A 22166-nucleotide genomic window follows, 5' to 3' on the forward strand; every position below is an offset into this window, starting at 1 on the left:
TAAGAAGTCCAATATACATGAGATGAAGTCTCAAAATCCTTGTCTCTACGGAGAATTCTGGCTATGCATCTAACATGGATTAGTTGGTTCTTTTGGCAGTCCTTGGTACTTTCAATATCCTTCACCAACTCCACAATTCAAATGCATCATCCATTTTTCTTTAGTCTTCCTTATTAGTGTTCAACTTACACATGCATATGAGGTGATTGGAAATACTATAGCTTGAGTCAGTCACACCTTGGTCCTCAAAGTAACATCTGTGCTTTTGAACACTTTAAAGAACTCCTGTGCAGCAGATTTACCTAATGCAATGCATCATTTGATCTCTTAACTACTGCTGTAATGGCCATTGTTTGTTTGTGGATCCAGCATGACAAAATTCTTGACTACTTCAATCTTTTCTCTGTTGATCATGTTTATCATTGTGCCCCCTCATATAATTTGAGCGTTCTGTTGAGCCACCTTTCTTCGGAACAAAGATGGATCTCTTCCAGTCACTTGGCCAAGTAGCTTTCTTCAAATTTCTTTGCATAGACAAGTAAGTGTTTCCAGGGCTTCATCAGCTTGTTGAAACTTTCAATTGGTATTCCATTAATTTCTGTAGCCTTATTTTTGTCTAACACTTCTGATGCAGCTTGGACTTCTTCCTTAAGTACCATTGGTTCCTGCTCACATGTTCTTCTTGAAATGATTGAATGTTGACTAGTTCTTTTTGGTACAGTGACACTGTATTCTTTCTGTCTTGATGCTTCCTGCAGCATTCAGTATTTGGGCCATAGTATCTTTCACTATTGACACTCGATAATTGAGTTTTTTTCTTTAGTTTTCTCAGTTTAAGATATGCTGAATGTGTTCTTCCTTTCTGCTTTTCTAATTCTGGTTCTTTTCTATTTTAATTATAATATTTTACTTTGTCTTTGCAAGCTGCCCTTTGAAATTTTCTGTTCAGTTCTTTGACTTCATTTCTTCCACTTAACCTTAGCTACTCTATGATTTAGAGTAAGCTTCAGAGTCTCTTCTGACATCTACACTGAACTTATCATTCTGTTTTCTTAATGACCTTTTGTTTTCTTTATGTATAATATTCTTCATGTCATCTTACAGTTTATTAGGTCTTCTGTCATTGGGTTTTCATGCTTCAAATCTGTTCTTGTGGTGTTCCTGAAATTCAGGTGGGATATACTCAAGGTCATATTTTGGCTCTTGTGGACTTGTTTTTATTTTCTTTAGCTTCAACCTGAACTTACATAATAGCAATTGATGGCCTGTTCCAATGTGGGTCCCTGGTCTGATCTTAGCTTCTGGTATTGAAGTTCTCCAGCATCTTAGCCCATGGATATAGTCAATTTGATTTCTGTGTATTCCGTCAGAAGTCCTCATGTGTAGTTAGTTTCCTTTTGTGTTGTTGCAAAAAGGTATTTGTGCTGAAGTTGTTGGTCTTACAAAATCCTGTCATGCAACCTCCAGCTTCATTTTTACCACCAAGTACATATTTTCCATTTGCTCTTCTTTCCTCTTTGTTCCCAGCTTTTGCATACCAGTCACCAATAATTACCATGCATCTTGACTGCGTGTTTGATCAATTTACAACTAAAGAGCTTAGTATATTTTTCAATTTCTTCATCACTAGCTTATGTGGTTGGTACATAAATTTGAATAACAGTCATATTGATTGGATTTCCTTGAATGTGGGTAGATAAAATCCTATCACAAGCAGCATGGTACTTCAAGATAGACCTTGAAATGTCCTTTTTGGCAATGAATACAATGTCATTCCTATTGATTGTGTGATTCCTGGTATAGTATATCATATGATTTCCTGATTCAAAAGTCTGATGCCTAGAATATCAAACTTTTCATTTTTCGTGACTCCAATTTTCCTACATTCATACTTCATCCATCCCAAGTTCCAATTATTAATTGATGTTTTCAGCTGTTTCTTCTCATTTCAAGTCTTGCCCCATCTGCAAATAAAGGTCTCAAAGGCTTTACTCCACCCTGTTCCTTATGATTGAATCTACTTTCCCAGTCACATTTTTAAGACCTTCTGTCCAACCCAAGGGGCCCATCCTCTTGCCCTATCTCGGACAATGCTTCTTCCATTCATTAAGTTTTTAGTAGATAATAATGTTTCAATGCTATCCATAGGGTTTTCAGTGACTAATTTCTCTGAAATTAATAGCCTATTCCTTCTTCATAGTCTGTTCTTAGAAATACAGTTATATATACACAAATTATATAACCATCTTCATAGTAGCTTTTTTAATAATAGTAAAAAATTAGAAACCTCCAAATATCTACCAATGATGGGAAATTTCTATCATTAAAGTGGGTGAAGGGAGACATCGGTCAGTGTGAGGCATGAAAAATAATAATAATTTATAACTTATCAAGGATTTATGAGGTAGCAGCTATTGGTTTTGAACCCCTTATCTGTGGTTAGCTCATATGTAACCACTATGCCACCAGAGCTCTTCAGTTATGATATGGGAGCTAATATATTGAGGCAGAATTAGCATTTGCTCTGAGCTCCATCTTTTCCTACCTGTATTGTAAGTTAATTACTATGAATTTCAATCTTTAACTAAAAATAGCTCCAGAAAGATGAGGCCTTCTATTATAAAGAGTTACAGCTCTGAAACCCACAGGGGTAGTTCTAACCTGCCCTATAGGGTCGGTATAATTGAGAGTAGACTCAAAGACAGTGAGTTTTGAGTTTGATTTCTTTTCAATATCATAATTACTTAATGCTTTTTAAGTTACATAGGATTTCGTAAATTCCTCTTTTTGTTTTCTTAATATCCTGTGGGAGATACTTATATGCTTATTTAATATAAAAGAACTGTAGCTCAAAGAGTTTAAATGACTGCCACAAGACTATATGAAGGGACTTGAATGGCTCATGCAAAATTTCATTTTAATTCCACTTTTCCACATTTTTGAAGCCCTTTCATATATTTTGCTCAATATGACTTGTTTTTTCAGTCAGTAACTACAAGTGAAAACTTACGTGTTTTTCATTCTAGATCCAGTATGTTTTTACTATAAAATTTTGTCTTTACAACACAGTTTAAATTGTTATTGCATTCATCTAAAACTTGCCATATTTCTCCATTTACAATCAAACCTACACTTCTCAAATAAGAAACTTATTTATCTGTCTCCAAAAATCTGTAGCCTCATTTTAGTGTACCTGTGCCATTTCCTTTGGTTTGGCATCTTATTCAATCCTCTTTTGGGTTAATAACACTAAAATGGTTACTGAGATAAGGCAATGACTAATGGAGTTAATTATGCCTGCTCAACCAGTACACCATCACCACACTAATTTGCACACATATAGAATAATCAAGTTACTGTTAAAGTCACTTTTCAACATTTATTTCTAATTGCAGTCTTAAGTAAATGTCATCTTTATATTTCTACTGTATTGCATTTCTAAAACTAATGTTTGTCTAATTCTTTTTATCCAAAAATTTGAAGAGATATTTGCAGTCATTTGTGTGGGCAGAAATGTTTTTTTTGTTGTTTTTTTAAGTCATTTTATTGGGGGCTCATACAACTCATCACAATCCATACATACATCAATTGTATAAAGCACATTTGTACATTTGTTACCCTCATTATTCTTTTTTTAATTATTTTAAAAATTATTTTATTTAGGTCTCGTACAAATCTTATCACAGTCCATACATACATCCATTGAGTCAAGCACATATGTACTGTACACCTGTTGCCCTCATCAATCTCAAAACATTTGCCCTCTACTTTAGCCCTCAATATCATTTGCTCATTTTGCCCCTCCTTCCCCCCCCCCATGAACCCTTCATCATTCATAAATTATTATAGTTTTGTCATAAGTTACACTGTCCGATGTCTCCCTCCGCCCTCTTCTCTGCTGTCCATCCCCCAGGGAGGAGACTATACTTAGATTCTTGTAATTGGTTCCCCCTTCTTCCCCACATTCCCTTCACCCTCCAGGCCTCGCCCCTCTCACCACTGGTCCTGAAGGAGTCATCTATCCTGGATTCCCTGTGTTCAAGTTGCTATCTGTACCAATGTACATCCTCTGGTCTAGCCAGATTTGCAAGGCAGAATTGGATCATGATATTGGGGGGGGGGTAACATTAAAGAACTAGAGGAAAGTTATATGTTTCATCATTGCTACCCTGCACCCTGATTAGCTCGTCTCCTCCCCAAAACCCCTCAGCAGGGGGTTGTTCAGTTGCCAACCGATAGACTCTGAGTCTCCACTCTGCACTCACCCACCTTTACAATGACATGATTTCTTGTTCCTTTTGTGACACTGGCTGGAGAAAGAGAATCCATTGGTACAAAAAATGACTATCTTGACCACATCAATACAATAATTATTTTATTACACTTGGTGTCTAGATTCATCTGAGGATTTCTCTGTTTACATATCTTCCCCAGGAAGGTATGACTTGAAGTCTAAACTCAAGGATATTAACTGAAGCACCTACACAAGGTTGCACCATGAGGCTTGGTCCTCTAACAGCCTGAAAGCTTGGTTCCAAAAGGTAGTATGGAGAGATAGAGAGAGACTCCTAGAGGCATCTGAAGATATCTAAGCAGAAACTGTATAATCTTTTCTGTCTTGGATTCAAAAGTCTAGATTCAGAAGTCTAGTCTTAGATTGAAGATATCTTAGCAGAAGCTGTGTAATCTTTGCTGTCTTAGATTCAGAAGTCACATAGCATCATTTTCTCTGTACTCTAAATGACGGAGCAAGAGACATAGACCCCACTCTTAAATGGAAGGAGTGTCAAAGAATTTGGGGGCATGTTGTAAAACTTAAAATACCCCTAAGAGTATCCCAGAGCCTGGTACGTAGTTTATCCAATAATTATCTATTGAAGCAAGAAAGAATGGGAAAATATGTTCTCTTTTGAATATTTGTATATTTAGGGAAATTGGTAGCAATGTCTTTTTGATATGAGTATAAATAAAACTAAACTAATATTGTTATACTCTATTTTCTGAAACTTTCACTTAAGTATCCCTAGTGACTTGGGAGAGTATTCATGTAACTTTGGAGAAGATTGAGTCCATAACTAAAAGCTGTCTATCATGAGTGACATATTTCAAATCCGAAGTGTTATTTTTGAAGTGCATGTATGTCTTCCTATATAGGTTATTGTTAAATGTGTGTGTTAAATTTGTGAAGATTCATCAAATTATATATTCACAATTTGTACACTTTTCTGTATGTATCTTATAATTCAATAACATTTACAATAAAATTCAACAAATGTTTCCTGTTCATTTTGACATGAAATATTTCTTAAATGACACATTTACTTCCATAGTCTGGGAAAGAAAGGTTTGTTTTTAAATGGCTGTTGTTTTCTATAGGATCGAATGATGATGACTATTAAAACATTTAATTAAGGGTTTTTAACATGTTTTAAATTGACACATTGGAATAGTTTTATTATTAGCCCCACATTGAATAACAAAGCAGATGAATTCACCAGCAACTAGGGACAACAACAAATTAAATGGACAGTGTGCTGATTGTTAAAAAGTGGTAATTACCTCTTTACTTTCCTATTTTAAAATTTTGATGAAATTATTTCTGATATATTTCACACTTTTATGAATTAAGTATATTATCATAGCCAAATCTAAGCTTTTATACCTTCTGTGTAACTTTGGACAATTTATATAATTGTCTCTCTGTTGTTTTTTTCTCATCTTTACAATGGAGAAAAAAAAACTAATCTATTCATAGTATTGTTAGGAGAAGGTAAGAAAGTATTTTTACCTTCTATTATATAGAAATATAATCTATTTCATAGTATTCTTAAGGAGAAAGTAAGAAAGATGAATAATTTATACAAAGGAAAAAATATATGCAAACTAAATATTCATTGCTATTAGTAGTCATAATAATATTACTATGAAAAACATGTATCACATTAGACATTCAACAAATTTGATTGTCTAGTTCAACTTATAGTAGGATTGTCAAGTCTTTCTGATATCTTTAAAAGGCTGACCTGATCTGATTTCCAAAATTTTCTGTGTTTTTGGTTTGTAATGTTTTTGTTTGGTTTTTGTTTGTACTTATTAGGGTGTTGTATTATATGTTTTCCTGTTTTTCGGTATATGAAACAGGATTGATGAATCCATAGGGACAGCAAGTAGAATAAGGGTTTTAGGGGGATGGGTGCACAGGGGTGGTGGTGGGTCTAGGTAGAAAAAGAATATTTGGGAACCGATTGTGGTAGAAATTTTACAATTCTACTTGGCGTGATTGAACTCCCCTCGTTCATTAAATGTTTGTTTATCTGTTATTGCACCATAGGTGGGAGCTTACATTTCAGATTACCAACTTTGTATGCAACAATTTAAACCACTCATCAGACTCCTCAATAGTATACCCTTACCAACTTCCTTAATTCTCTCCTCCCTCTTGTGGATTACTTTCTTCCATTTCACCCCAGTTAACTGTCAACAACATAGCCCTGGAAACTGCAGCTAGCAAGCCACATGCAGACCTTTCAGGACATACATGTGACTCTAATGTAAAATTGAAAATTAAAATAAAGTTATCATAGTTTCATCTATAACATTTTAAAAGAATTTTATTCATATTATGGTGGTTTCATTTGTTTTTAAACGTATATTTATAACTCTCAAATATTTTTTTAATTGTTATCAGTGACAGGATTGGCTCTTGTGTCTTAAAAATTTGACACCCCCAATCTAGCCATTGCTTTATTTTCTCTCCCTTGTCCTCTTACCCCCACCCCAATTCCTCACTCCCTACTTTCAAAAACTCCAAAGTCTGTTTCCTTTCGTATGAAGTGCATAACTTTTCTTTTTTCTAACAATGGTCTCATATAATATCTGTCTTTCTGTGATTGGGTAATTTCAGTCAGCACAATGTTCTCCAGGTCTATTCATGCCATGAGGTGCTTCATAGTTCCTCCATTTTGCAGTAATTCATAGGGTTAGCTTGTGTATATGTGCCAACGTTTATCCGTTCTTCTACTGATGGGCATTTAGATAGTTTCCAACTTCTTACTATTGTGAACAGTGCTGCAATAAACATATACATGACTGTGTGTTTTGTGACTATTCCTTCTTGAGGATATATACTCAGCAGAGGTATTGCTGAATTGTATGGAATTTCTATTCCCAGTTGTTTGAAATGGTGCCATACTGCTTTCCACAGTGTTTGCACATAATCATATTCCCACCAGCCGTGTATGAGTGTTCCAATCTCTCCTCAGCCTCTCCAGTATTTGCACCTTCCAGATTGCTAGCGATCATGAGCATTTCTTCATATGTTATTGGCCATTGGCTGTCCTCTTTGATGAAGTGTCTGTTCACGTCATTTGCTCACTTTTTAACTGAGTTATTTATCTTTTTCTTATTAAGGTTTTGCTGTTTTTGTTTCTACTTCTCGTGAATAAGTAGTTTCAACACATTGAATTTATAATTTCTCATCTAAAAATGGACGAGTTTGGGATATGTTATCTCATAGAATCTCAGGAGATTTATTTATAAAGAAAAAGTATACTAAGAAAAAGACTTTCAACATGGATAGGAAGAACATATGGCAGGACATTTTATGATTGGTATAGGATTAGAGATTAGCAAATAGTAAGTTACAAATATTTATTAATCTGTTGTCCCTAACCTTGTATTTTTCAGAAAAGTGACAATAGATTTAAGAATCATAAGAAACAAGAGAAAAATATTATTGCTTGCATAGAAAGGAAAGTAAACAAATAACAGTAAACAAATAACAGTACGTTCTACATGATAATCTATTTTTATAAATAAATATAAATTTAAGTTCTATAACATCTCTCTTTAAAAATATTTTAAAAGCCAATAACCACTTTCTCCTGAAGGTAGAGGATTTTAATTTATTTTAATATTTTAATTTATTTAATATTTAATATTTTAATTGGCTCATTTTTTAGGGTTCCTGATAGAACAACAATTAAGCACTAGGCTGTTAAAAGGAAAGTTGTCAGTTCAAACCAATCCAGTGATTACACATGAGAAAGACCTAGTGGCTACTCTGTCACATGAGGTCACCACGAATCTGAATCAACTCGACAGCACACAAGGTCCTTTCAAAAGTCCCTTCTATTTCTTGAAACTCTATTTTCAGATGAAACTTAGGTTGCTTATTTAATATTGGATCTTCTTAAAGTAGCTGTTTCCTATGGAACTATAAGAAATGTTCCCTTTCCACCATTGTGTTAGACCAGGTTGACTATAGTTACAAATCCAGGGACACTCATATATGTATAAGAAAGAGCTTTATCTCAAAGTAATTGTATATTAAGAAAACATTCCAGCCCAGTCCAGATCAAGTCCATAAATCTGATATTATCCTATAAGTCCGGTGCTAGTCAATAAATCCCTTTTCATACTCACACAGCCACATGCAATGGTGCAGAATGCAGAAAGATCAGACATTGGTAGGTGCAAAGTTTTGTAGATTCAATGGCAGTGGACACATCTCAGGGCTCTGGATGGATGGAAGAGACTCATCAACAGGAAGATGAAGCAGAGAGAGAAAGAAAGTTCCCCAAATCCTCATGAGAAGCCCATGCCCACAAGAAGGCATCATCAGGCTGTCACCTGATTGACCAGCTAGATTCCACCCCTACACTTATTTATCAAGTTGACATGAAATTATATAACTACCACAACCAGCTATGTCCAATTTCTCTTTGTACGTCCACCAGGTATTGCTCATTATTTTTTTCTTGTATCACTGTTAAAACCAAAATTCGATATAATTATCATAACGGCATGGGAAAGTAAAATCAAACAAGTAGGATACCTTTTTAATATTATATTAATCAATAAATAATGATTACCTGCGAAGTACTAGTAAAACCTGTATTATATTTCGATATCTTATTTTCAGGTTTAACTGAGCTGAATGACAGTCCAGTACCCCTGGAACTTGAGCGGTGCAAGTCTCCTACTGCAGGTAAGCATGCTTGGTGTTTTTCAGGTTCCTGATAATTCCATGCAGAATTCTATTGTTGTATTTTCATGATGTCATGTGAAGTCCATAATATTGGTAATTGGATATAGTTCACGCTTTGCAACTTAACCATAAGCAGTTTTGATTCTAAAATCAAAATGAAGATATATTAGGCCAAACAAAATTAAGACAAGAGGTATGAATCTAGTGTTTTAAAGATGTTTTAAAGGAACATTGTTTCTGTTACATAAATGAGTATCCAAATGAATATTGGTAAATTTACAGAAATTCTCGTATCATTAGAGATGAATTAGTGGGACACCTATGCTTTATGTGTAGGAGCAAATGATACCATCTCTCTGGACCAAAGTTTGGAAACATGTATTAAAGATTCTAAAAACATGCATATGTTCTAGGAATTTAATGGAAACAAACATTTTTTAAATTGCAAATATTTATCCAGGAATATGCAATTATAGCATAATTTCTAATATGGATAAAACTAGGATAAACCTGAAAGTCATGTAATATACATTAGATAGCTGAAGTAGTATGCTAACATAAAAAATAATGAGGAATATATTCATCAAAAAAGAAAAAAATTGATACTATAGTATGATGTGAAATGAAATATCAAAATAAAACGTGGTCCCGTTAAACAATATAAAATGTGTAGGGTTAATGATTTCTCTGAATAAGATTTTAAATTATATTTATAAAAAATCACTAGCATTATAAATCTGTTGGTGGTAAGATAATAGGTGGTTTACTAATTTTTTTAATTAACCTGGTTATTCTGGGGGTTTTTTTCTTTCTCTATTGAACATATAGAAGCTGTGTAGTTTTTTTTTTCACTACCATCATCTCACCTTATTTTTTAATGTAGTAAATATATGTGTGTATATATATATATATAAATACTATGTTTAATATAATTATAGCCATTTCAACAATTTTTGCATGTCCAATTCAGGTATGGTTTTGATATTGACCTGCAGCTCAATTTTCATAGAGAATTAAAAATATTTTACTTCAGTTGTTTATATTTTACTTAAACATCATACAAATTAATAAAAAATATATATATTAATGTCTTTAAAAGTAGTGAATATGAAGTCTTAGAAATTCACTAAAATTATATTTCCTCAGTTTAACCCATTCCCTCAAGAGTCGTAAGTTCTTTACCCTTGTTCTTCAAAAATACAGACTAAATGGAATTTGTTGCATGCTATATAAATGTTTGTTTTAATCATATCCTTTTGCTCTTTATCTTACTGCTTAAAAAAAATCATCTTATACATTTATCTTTTCTTTTGCAATCCCATTGGCACCATTCTAATTTAGCTGTTTATTTTCTCACCCATAGAGCATCACAAAAAGTTTTCTAATAGGTGTCATTGCTTTCCATCTTGGCCTCTTACAAGTCATCTTGTATGTCATGCTGCAAAACTAACCTCATTAAAAGAATACTTTGTCCATGTTTTCCCACAGTCAGAAACCTACAGTATAAAAGACAATTAAATATTCTCTATCAAATGTACATAGCTAATTTCTCATCCATAATCTGAAATTGAATGGCAATTTGGTTCAAGCATCAAAGGAAAAAGAGAAAAACCTCTCCCTTTTATCTTGTTTCCAAGATATGACCATTACTATTGGTTTTCAGAGATGACCATTATTATTGGTATCTCTCTTATTATTTTCAGTTGCTTGTTTTTCCTCCCAGACTATTTGTGTTTGTAAACAAACCAAAAGGCACATATTCTTTTTTGCTTTCTGAATTCCGCAGAAAGTAGTATATCATACATATTTCATTACAAAATATTAATGTTTCTTTCCATTTCATTGCAGAAAACACTTATTCTTTTTCATAGAAATGCATGTACTATATTTTATGTCCATTGATAAGGGACATTTAGTCTTCTGCTATTACTAACAATGCCAGAGTGGCTAAACTTGGTACACACCCATTTTTAATGTGTGCTGATATATCTATGAAGTTTGAATTCTTAAAATTGGGGTTGAGTACATGGATAATTTTATAAATATCCCTAAATTGCTTTCAACAAGATTTATCTATTTTACTCCTTTAAATAATGATTGGCAAATACTGGTTTTCAAGTTTTTTTATTTTTGCCAGTCGAATAGGTAAAAAGATTATCTCAATGTACTTACAAGTTAGTTTTTATGTAAGTGATGGTGAATACCTTTTCATATGTTTAAGAGCTCGTTAAGCTTTTGTTGTTATTGTTAAGCATTTATTCATATACTTTACCTACCTTCTATTGGGTTGTTGGTACCATTCCTATCAATTTGGAGTGCGTTAAGTATTGAGCTGCAAACCAGAAGGTCTACAGTTCAAACCCACAAAGAGCTCTGTAAGAGAAAGATGAGGCTATCTGCTCCCGTAAAGATTTGCAGTCTTAAAAACGCTAAGGAGCAATTCTATTCTGCCCTATACAGTCATTATGGGTCAGAATCCACTATAGAGAAGTGGGTTTAGTTTTTGGTTAACAGGAGATCTAGACTTTTTTTCCATTAAGCTTTTCACTTTGCTCTAGAGAAGTTTATGTAGAATGCTCCTATCAAATTTTTTACCCCTTATAATTTCTTATTCTGTATATTTTCACTTTCTCTTTAAAGAAAATCATTGTGGAAATTTTCTGAGCATTTGCAAAAGTGTAGATTTCAATTTTCTTTGATTAGGCTAGCTAGTAAATTTTAGGTCTATTTAAAAACTTTGATGGTTGTTATTTAACTTTTTAAATGTTACTTTTCTCTTGATTAGTTTTTTAATCCCAATTTTAGTTACTTTATTCTTTTTTTCCATTCTAAGCTTTTTGTTTTAGATGCTTGATAATTCATATTTATTATTTCTACATATAAATATAAATATTAAGATAAAATTTCACTTGGGACTTAGCTTCAGATTTATCATATAGTTTCTGATAAATTATTTCATCCTTATTTCTATATAGTAAGCAATTTGATGATCTTTCTTTGGCCTAAGAGTTATTTAAGCTAAATTTGTAATATTTTACAGGAATAGATATTAGCTTATGAATTATTCTATGAGTCTAATGTCCTTGATTACTTTTTCCCTCCCTCTTCACCCAACTTAACATATATCTACCTCTAGTTAGTAATTCACTCTTCCTTTCCCTCTAAGCTCTTCATTTGTTGGTGTGAAACTTTTCTTGACTTTTTATAAATTAGCGGTCTTACACAATATTTGCTCTTTTCTGATTGACTTATTTCACTACGCATAATGTTCTCCAGTGTGATCCATTTTATGAAGTGTTTCACTGATTTGTCATCATTCTTTCATGTTGCATAGTATTTCTATGTCTTTAAGTACCATAGTAGAAAGCTTGATTAACAGTCTGACTTGCTGGAAGGAATTCCAAATGCACTATCCACTTCACTTCAAACAAAAAACACACAAACAAACAAAAAACGAGCATCATCGTGATCTTTTATTTCATTTGACGAACTTTTGAGGGGCGAGGTGACAATGGCATCTTCCACTGGCTTGATTGGCGTTTGCTTTCGGGCTTGTAAGAATAGCACCATGTCTTGAAACTAGTAATGACCTTGGAAAAAAGAAGTCTAGGTCACAGCAGAACTTTTTTTTTCAAAGCACGACATGTTTCCAGTCTATGCTTTTTCCTGGTCAGTCAGAACCTAAAGCACATATTTGACGGCGACCTTCGCATTCCCATATCTTCTGTTAAAATTCGGCCAAACAGAGCTCCAAGATAGTCCAGATAACTTCCCCATCTCTTCAATAGTCTGTCGTAGGTCTTTGAGCACAAGTGCAAGAATTTTGTCGACATTTCAGTCCTTTTGGGAAGTTGACGGACGTCCAGAACGAGGTTTGTCATCAATCAACATTTTCACCATTTCTGAAAGGAGAAAACCAGTTGTACATATGAATTTTTCCAATAGCTCGTTCTTGCAAGCTGTGTTCAGCATCACAACAGTTTCGGCAGCAATTTTCCGGAGCAGGAAGCAAAATTTCACAATCGCATGTTGATCTCTTAAATTAGCCATCACAAAGAAATGAGATTCAAGCAAAATTGCTTTAATGAAAAAATCCACTGTGATCAGAGACCCTTCCCAGGCAATGCCCCTGGGTGTGCTAACTCAGAGAAATTTGCTCAATGCTCGCCTAGCGGGAAAAAGGCGTACTACAAAAGCTCCGCCGGAGCTTTTGTTGGGTACCCCATCACCTTTTCTGGATAGTTTTTTGTTCGATATGTATGGTGCAAAATATCTTCTCTCATTCTGTCACTTGGCCTTTACTCTCCTAAAGGTCTGTTTTTTAAGATAATATAATACAATTTATCAATATTTTTATTTTAAATATTTTATGCACCTACAATTTTTTTATTTACTTACCCCAAAATCGTGAAGATATTTTTCTAAATCATCTTTTAGACACTTTATTATCTTAACTTTCACATTTAAATTAAAATTCCATTTTGAATTTATTCCTGTGAATAATATGAGGTATGACTCAAACTTCATTTACTCAAATTGGGTATCCAGTTGATATGCACCATTTTTGAGAAAACTATCATTTCTCTAACTAAAATTAGTGGATGAATCAGCATCAGCTAAATAGCAGTGAGTTTGGTTTGTTTGATTTGGCTTTGCCAGAAATTAGTGAACTTTTCTTTATATATGTATGTGCATGTGTACACATGTATACATGTGGTTGTGTATATATTTCCAGAGCCTGTTAATAACTATAGCACTTTTATTGCTATTTGATGGTATGGATTCTCCAGTCTTGTTGTGCTTCTTTTTCAACTCAACATAGTTATTCTAGTTTATTATTTTATTTTTTATGAGCTTTAGAAAGACTAGCAGTTTCTATACAAACATGCTTGAATATTGAATGTCATGTTAATCTTTATATAAATTGGCTGTAGTTAACATATTCTGCAATATTGAGATTTTCGATTGGTATCTTCATTTGTATGTGTCATCTTCACTTTCAGTAATATTTTCTAGTTTTCTCTGTAGAAGTTTTCACAGTTTAGTAGATGTATTTCTATGTATTTGATGTTTTTGGTTAAGCATTGGGCTAATAATCACAAGGTCAGATGTTCAAAACCTACCAGTCACTCTGTGGGTGAAAGATGAGGCTATCTGCTCCCATAAAGATTTGTAATCTGGGATTCCCTAAGGAGAAGTTCTGTTCTGTATTACAGTTGCTATGAATTGGAATCAACTTGATGGTAGTGCATTTATTTGATATCTTTATGCCATTAAAATGTTACTTTAATGTATTTTTCTAATTATGGTAGAATATAAAAATGTGATTTTTAAAAAATATTGATTTTGTATCTCAGACTAGCACCATGACTACCCAGTCTTTTTTTTTTCGAAATTCAACTCAAAGGATTTTGCAATCAACCAATTTTCAAAGCAAGAACATTTGACTATTTTTATATTATATTCCTTGGAAGAGAAATGATTGACTGTGATGAGATTCATTTCTCATTCCAGCCTCTTATTTGAGACTGACATAGTAGGCAAGTCACACTTTAATTTAAAAGCAACATTAAATTAAAAGTGAATATAATTATGAAATGAGAATTTTCTTCTTTTAAGGATTTTGTAAATATTAAGAGTTCTATTTGTGAATATGTGAAGTTTATCTTTCTGGAAATAGAATCAATAGACCTTACGGTATTTTGTTTAATAATGCTGGACAAAATCAACAGTTCTGATCTATTTCTCATAGGTGAGAAGATAATTAATTGCATTAAATTAGTGAGTTATTTTTATTTGCCCATTACTATTTTCAGAATACCATAGGAGTACATGTACCTAAAATTGCCATCTGTAATCTCTTGTTATTGCTGTAGAAATTGTTACTTTCATTCTAGGTCATCAGGCAAAGTATAATTTGGATATTTGCAAACTTTCAATTCTAATCTCATAACACTAAGTGTAACCATGAAAAAAGCTAATTTAAGACTTCAAGCATTAAAGTTTATTTAGTAAAAGTTATTGGCTCTAGAGGTAGAAAATAATTAAAATGCAAACAATTTTTAAAGTTTAGATAATTTTAAATTAGATAATTAGACTCAATATATATATAATTGAGGGAAACTGGAATATTTGTAATATTTTCTAACTTTTGAGTAACAGTCTCCTTGATTCTAAAATTCCAGAAACAGCTATTTCTAATTTAATGATCATTGTTATGTTTGTATCTGAGTTATCTCTCTTTTCTTTGTGTATATATAGGATTTGAGAGTTAGTACTATTCTGGCCTTTCTTCAATTTTCCCATATTTTTGTGTGCTCTGGTCTCAAATTTAAGCTTGTATCAGAATTATGTAGTTTATTAAAAGCACAGGTTTTTGAGCCCCAGAGATTCTGATTCAGTAGCTCTTGGTGGGGCCCACTATTTTACATCAATAATCCCAAGTGATATTATTCCTTCTTGTCACTGGGCCACACTTTAAGAACTACCGTTATTAGAAACATTTTTAAAACATTTTGTTCCTAGTTGATATATGCTTTCTCAGCATCTATTGTGAAATCTCAATCACTTTTTAAAAATATGCTAAAAACAAATTAAAACATTGATATAAATATCTCTAAGTAGAAAAAGTTGGTAATTAGAGAAGCCAGAGAACCAATAATCATATTATAATTCTGATTTTTTACATAGATTTCAAATTCATTAATATCCCACTGAACTAAAAACTAAAAGTATAGCCTACTAAACTACAGGGGATTTAAAGTTAAGACCTATTAAATATTTCCTTTGAATAGTTAAAGAGAACAAAGACCTGAAAGAATCCCAAGTCAAGCTGAATGCCAATATTTCCAGCATCCAAGATATTATAATCCCCTCATATTCATTCACTCAACTACTCATCAATTATTTTTCAGTATTTATTGTGAGACAGAAAATGCCTGGGTGATGCAGTGGAAAAGCACTAATTTCCTAACCAAAAGTTGGTGGTTCAAACCACATGGGAGAATGATGTGATTGTCTGTCTATGTAAAGATTCAAAAAATATTAAAATAATAATTATAGAATTGTTTGTTATTTTGTCTTAAAGCTGTATAGTTCTTTTCAGTCACCAAGTATGGTAGTACAAATTGCATACTGTACAAATAAACTTCCCAAGGGAGAGCCTAGGAGCTACCATTCAACCTTACCTATTACAGAATTCCAATCCCCTAAAGAAAACCATCCTTTTTATTTGAAAAAAGAGTTAAAAACTCACAAAGCCTCCAACTGTCAGATTGTGGCTTCCCAGAAATGTTCATTTCTAATTCAACTTCCTTAAAGGTGTGTCTTTTATCCTAATCATCTCAGATGAACATATTTTGCTAGGCTACCATCCTGATTCCTTTGCTATTTCTATAACCACCCACTCTGATTCTTGTCATCCATAGTCTTATTCTACTAAGTTCAACTCTAGAGTGGTATAAATATTGATATTTATTAAGACATTTTAATGAAATGTATTTTATTAAAATATCATGGAAAGCAATGCCATGGAACACTACCAAAAGAGAATGTATACTTTTTGTTCCCAAGTATGTTAGAGCCACATCTTATATCTTCCTTTAAATGTTCTTCCTGTGTGATTCTGTGTGCCTAAAACCCAATTTAAAGGCAGTCTCTTTAATATCTTGCAACATGCACTGGCATAACTTTGTTTACTGAAAGGGAAGACGCACTTAGTGATGAAGATAGAAGAATATAGCCTTCAGTATGGATTCAATATGCTTTACAACTCAATGTAAAGGAAAATAGTTTTCTCGCTACTGTACCAGTAGATAACATCATGATAAATGGAGGAAAGATTGACATTGTTAAGGAGGTCATTTTATTTGGATCTACAATCAAAGCTCATGAAAGCAGCAGTCAAGAAATCAAAGAATGGATTGCATTGGGCAAATTTGCTGTACAAAACCTCTTAAAAGTATTAAAGAGCATAGAAGTCATTTTGAGGATTAAAATGCCCCTGGCCCAATCCCTGGTATTTTAAAACCCCTCATATGCATATGATGAGAGCTGGACAACAAATAAGGAAGGCCACAGAAGAATTGGTATATTTGCATTATGATGTTGATGAAAATAAAGAAAGTACCGTGGACAAACTATTTGTCTTGGAGGAAATACAGCCAGGATGCTCCTTAAAAGCAAAGATGGTGAGACTTCATCTCACGTACTTTAGACTTATTATCAAGAGAAACCAGTCCCTGAAAAAGGACATCAGGCTTAGTAAAAAGCAGCAGGTCAACAAAAAAGAGGCCAGCCCTCAACGATAAGGTGGATTGACACAGTGGCTGCAACAATGAGTTGAAACATAACCATTTTGAGGATGGTGCAGGTGAACTTTTCTTTCTTTTTTACATAGGGTTACTTTGAGTCAAAACTAACTCCATGACCCTCACAACAGCAACACCAATTAAGGAGTGCCGCTGGCACAAGCGGTAATGATAAGTGATCTGCTTCAGTAAATATCACAGGCTAGGAAATCCTATGGGGAAGTTCTCCTCTGTCACATGGGGTCACTGGGAGGCAAAATTGACTCCACAGCATCTAACAACAACAAAGCCCACCACACCCTCAAATCAGAAAACTCCATCCCTCCGATGGGGAATGTTCTTAGCACAGATATCTTTCCAAATGGTTTTGGTACTCATAATTAAAGTAAAAACTGCGGTCCACTTGAGCTAAGAAACTACATGGCAATAGTTTTGTGTTCCCTTCTTTTCGGACTTGGTGTCACAACTCTTGAGGCAGCATCAGACATTTATAGAATTAAAATCCCAGCTCTAAGACAGCGGAATCAAGTACATCAATTGCCCGGGAAAGGTCAAATCTCTTTGATGAAAAAACAAATTTCTATGTTTTATCCATCACTCTTCTGTCAGTTTGTCATAATGTTATTTTCCTGAAAGCAATTGGTAAAACAATAAATATTGACCTCATGAGAGATAAAGTAGGAATTCCTAAGACTTTTGAGAAAGGTTTGGAAATGTTCCATAGAATTTTGATAGTGTTGCTTTTCTGCTCTAAATCTAAATATTTTTGTCAGGTGTGTAAGAAAATATGAATATGGCAGTTAAAATTTAAGAATCAAAACAGAGCAGTTTTATAAAATGTTCCATAGCCTTTCATAATACAATAACATTTTCTATCATCAGGGATAAGCCTGATGATCATGGAAACTGCCAACTAACTGCCTCAAGCAAAGGATAAATATCTTTAATAAGTATCAGTGTTAAGAAAGGGAAGTTAGGCACCCACTGCCAAATGGTTGTAGTCAGGTCAATATTAAGATGTAGGAATCTTTAAATCAGAAGCCAACAAAGGTACAGTTAATTGTTACTCATAGTTTTCCAGGCAGCTGTTTATCTTCTCTTCTCTACTTTACAAGTAATACAGTACCCTTGGGATATACAGATGAAAATATCTTCAGATAAAAATATCTTAGAGTAACTAAATAGCTTAGCTTTTAAATTATAGAGCTGGTATTCCAATTTAGTATTATTTAACTGTAAATTATGTATCACTGTCATTTATTAATAAAATAAGAAAAAGACCTTTGAGAATGACAAAAAATAAAACTAACTATCTCAATGCCCAAGGACCCAGAGTATCTGAGTTAGGAAAATATAATATTTTAGCTATGCACAATTCAAAGCACTTAAGAAATATACTCTGTTAGAAACAGACAAAATTGCAATTTAAAATTTAGCTTATAGGAAAAAATTATTTGGAAAATAGTTTTAGTTTTTCTAATAATTAAAACCAATGACACAGCACCACATTTTTAATTTATTAATTTCTATATGTTTTTTCCACCACTCTTCTGTCAGTTTGTCATAATGCGTTGGCTTTTGTGTTACTGTGATGTGGAAAGCTGTGCCACTGGATGGCAGATTTTAAATGGCAGCTAGAGAAGGTAGAGTAGAATTTACAAGGGCCTGGACTTAGAAAAGAAAAAGAGAAGGTATACTTAGCTGAAATAATTGAAGAAAAAATTCAAGCCTCCGGCTGCATATTGAAAAATTCCATATATTAAACAACAGAGGTAACATCAAAAGAAGATGGGATGAAAATGGCCATTGTATCAAAAAGGACTGGTTTATGTTCAGCCCTTTCAGAGGGTAGCATTTGATCAAGAACTGATGATTCTAAAGGAATCAGTTCTGGATGTAAAAAATGAATTGGTAGAAAACACAACTCCAGGAACTGATGGAATACTAATTAAGAAGTCTTCACTTGTTTATGCCAATTTAGAAGACTTGGCCAACTGACTGGAAGAAATGCATTTTTATGTACATTCCAAAGAAAGGAGATCCTATGGAAAGCAAAATTATTGAACATCACTAGACCACATGCAATTAAAGTTATGCTGAAGATAAAAAATTATGTTAGCAGAAATTCCCAATAATCCAGGTCAGATTCAGGAAGGGATGTTGAACAAGGAATACCATTGCTGAACCAAGAACCACTGAGCCAGACCTTGGTTCAAAGCAGAGAATACCAGAAATATGTTTACTTGTTGTTTGTTAACTATGCAAAGACGCTCAGCAGTATGGACAATAACAAAATAACATTTCAAAGAATGGGAATTTCAGAACACTTAATTGTGCTAATGTGGAACCTGTACATAGACCAACAGCCAGTCATTCAAACAAAATAAGGGTATTCTGCATGATTTAAAATCAGGAAAGGTGCATGAAGGTTGTATCCCTTTACTACAATGATTCAATCTGCAAACAATCTGAGAAGCTGAACTATTTGTGGCTTCAGAAGGAAGGCTAATTAGTAACCTGCAATTTGCATATGACAGACACAACCTCTTTTGCTGAAAATGAAGACAACCTGAAGCACTAAATGATGAAGATCAATAATGATTCCACCTGAGCCTCAAAAAAACAAAAATCCTCACAACTGGACCAATAAGCAACAAGATGATAAACAGAGAAAAGATTGAAATAGTCAAAGTGTTCCCATTACTGGGGTCCACAGTCAATGCCCATGGAAGCAACTATCAAGAAATCAAACAACATATTGCATTGGGAAAACCTGTAACAAAAAATCTCTCTCCGTATTAAAAAGCAAAGATTTCATCGTGATGACTAAGGTGTGCCTGTTCCAAGCCTTGGTTTTTCATTCACTTCATATGCATTAAAAAACTGAACAATGAATAAGGAAGGCTGAAAGAGAATCGATGCCTTTGAATTATGTGTAAGGAATACTGAATATGCCACTGATTGAAGTACAGTCAAAATGCATCCTAGAAGTGAAAATGGTGAGACCTTGTTTCATGTTCTTTGGACATGTTATCAGGAATAGGATATCATGTTTAGTACAGGGCCAGTAAAAAAGAAGATGCTTGGTGAGATGGAGTGACATGTTGGCTGAACTATGGGTTCAAACATAACAATGATGAGGGTGACACAGAACCTGCAGTGTTTCATTCTGTTGTAAATATGGTTGCTACAGGTCTGAACTGACTAGAGAGTCCCTAGCAATGGTAGGAGCTGACTGCACATATAAATAAAGAATTACAATGTTATTTTTAAAAATAAGTAGCTTTTCTTTTCATCAATTTCAGTCTCTAAATTAAATAAGTTTATAATATAAATAATAAATTGAAGAGGGTGCTTTAATACAAAATATTTTATGTTCTTGAAAAAGTAATATAAAAATATATCAAAGGAGGTTATACCAGTTCAAATGGCTTATAGTTTGTCACTTATCTATAAAATATCAATGAGACAGTATACAGGACCACTGTCTATAATATGATAGTCATATATTGTATTTCAACAGAAACATCGGAGATCATATCACCAATGCTATTTGTCTGATATGAAATTTGTATATTGTTAACAAATGGTAGTACTATTGGGAATACCAGGTCTTAGACTCTGATACCTCAAGTTTATGGACCATGTTCACTTGCCTCATTTCATTGCCTCTGAGTTAAATACTAGAACAAAAATCGTTTCTAACATTTAACACACTATTCAATCTATCCTGTTGCTATTGAGTTGATTCAGATTCATCATGACCCTATAGGACAGAGAAGAATTGTCCAATAGGATTTCCATGGTTGTAACTCTTTATGGCAGAAGAGGGCTACAGCTTTCTCCCAAAAGTACGTAGTAGGTTCATTCCACCAACCTTCCAATTTGCAGCTGAGTGCTTTACCCATTGCACTACCACAATTCAAAAGTTTGTAAGACTTGATTTTCAATCAAGTGCTTTTTCTACTATACCATTCAACACCTTTATTTAAAATAAGCTTTTTAGTTACAAAGAAAATCACTCATTAGAAGGTATAAATTAGTAGTATCAATTTTAGTCCTAATATAAATAGTTTTCCAATATAATTTTTCCTAGTGTCTTTCTTTCTATGGTAGTGGGCATTTCTGTTAAATACTTCATGAGATGCTCAATGTAAAATTTTCATGAACAGATTAATAAAGACACTTCAAAAAATACTTTTATGTATTTTCTAAAGAGTTTTATATATTATAGCTGAATAAAATTCATTTTCAAATTATTTTTAAGATTTTCTTAAATACTTAGTTCTTAAGTACTTACTCAATTTAGATATCATTCCACCTATAATAGACACAATAAAATTTCCTTTATTATATCACATATCTATACTAGATTTTTTATATTACAAATATTGATAGGGTGAATCAGGTTTTATACTTCTCATTGTTATTTGTGATAGTTTACACATTTGTTACAATATCACTACTTTAATTAGAGTTAAATGAAAATTTTTTGTTATTTCCCAATTAAGATATCATTTCTTGCTCTATGTGTGAAAGAAACTAGGCAGATATATGTTTAATTATTCAAATTTCAATTGTTTACCTCGTTTCTGATTTTATATTAAATATTGGCTAATGAAAGGCAGAAATATATTATTGAAACAATATTTCTATTGCCACTCATACTCACTAAATGTAAAGATCATTGGGATTTTAATAATACTATCCTCCCATACACCTCTTACTTTTTACATAATTAACAACCACCTTTTTCCTTTTTCTGTTGTTTCAGTTAAAGGATCAAGAAAGTTAAGTCTGCCAACAGATCTTAAGGCTGATCTTGGTACGGTAGGCAAAAGCCAACAATTTTAAGTTTCTTACATTCA

At 33.2% G+C, this 22166-nt stretch overlaps 1 protein-coding gene across 3 annotated transcripts in view; it reads left to right on the plus strand.

Moving 5' to 3' along the window:
• Positions 1-22166, plus strand: part of STXBP5L (syntaxin binding protein 5L) — a 372896-nt gene that overhangs the window by 307821 nt on the left and 42909 nt on the right. For 2 of the 3 annotated variants that reach the window (XM_004709789.4, XM_004709790.3), the window contains one exon: positions 8924-8989. In XM_004709789.4, the coding sequence (XP_004709846.1) occupies positions 8924-8989 (66 nt within the window). Of the gene's footprint in view, positions 1-8923; positions 8990-22072; positions 22124-22166 lie in introns of all 3 variants that reach the window. The other variant, XM_045294276.1, reaches the window with a different exon arrangement.

The sequence above is a fragment of the Echinops telfairi genome, unplaced genomic scaffold (genome assembly GCF_000313985.2).
Source record: "Echinops telfairi isolate 266 unplaced genomic scaffold, ASM31398v2 ScPeMD7_3509;HRSCAF=4178, whole genome shotgun sequence".
NCBI classification, from domain to species: domain Eukaryota; kingdom Metazoa; phylum Chordata; class Mammalia; order Afrosoricida; family Tenrecidae; genus Echinops; species Echinops telfairi.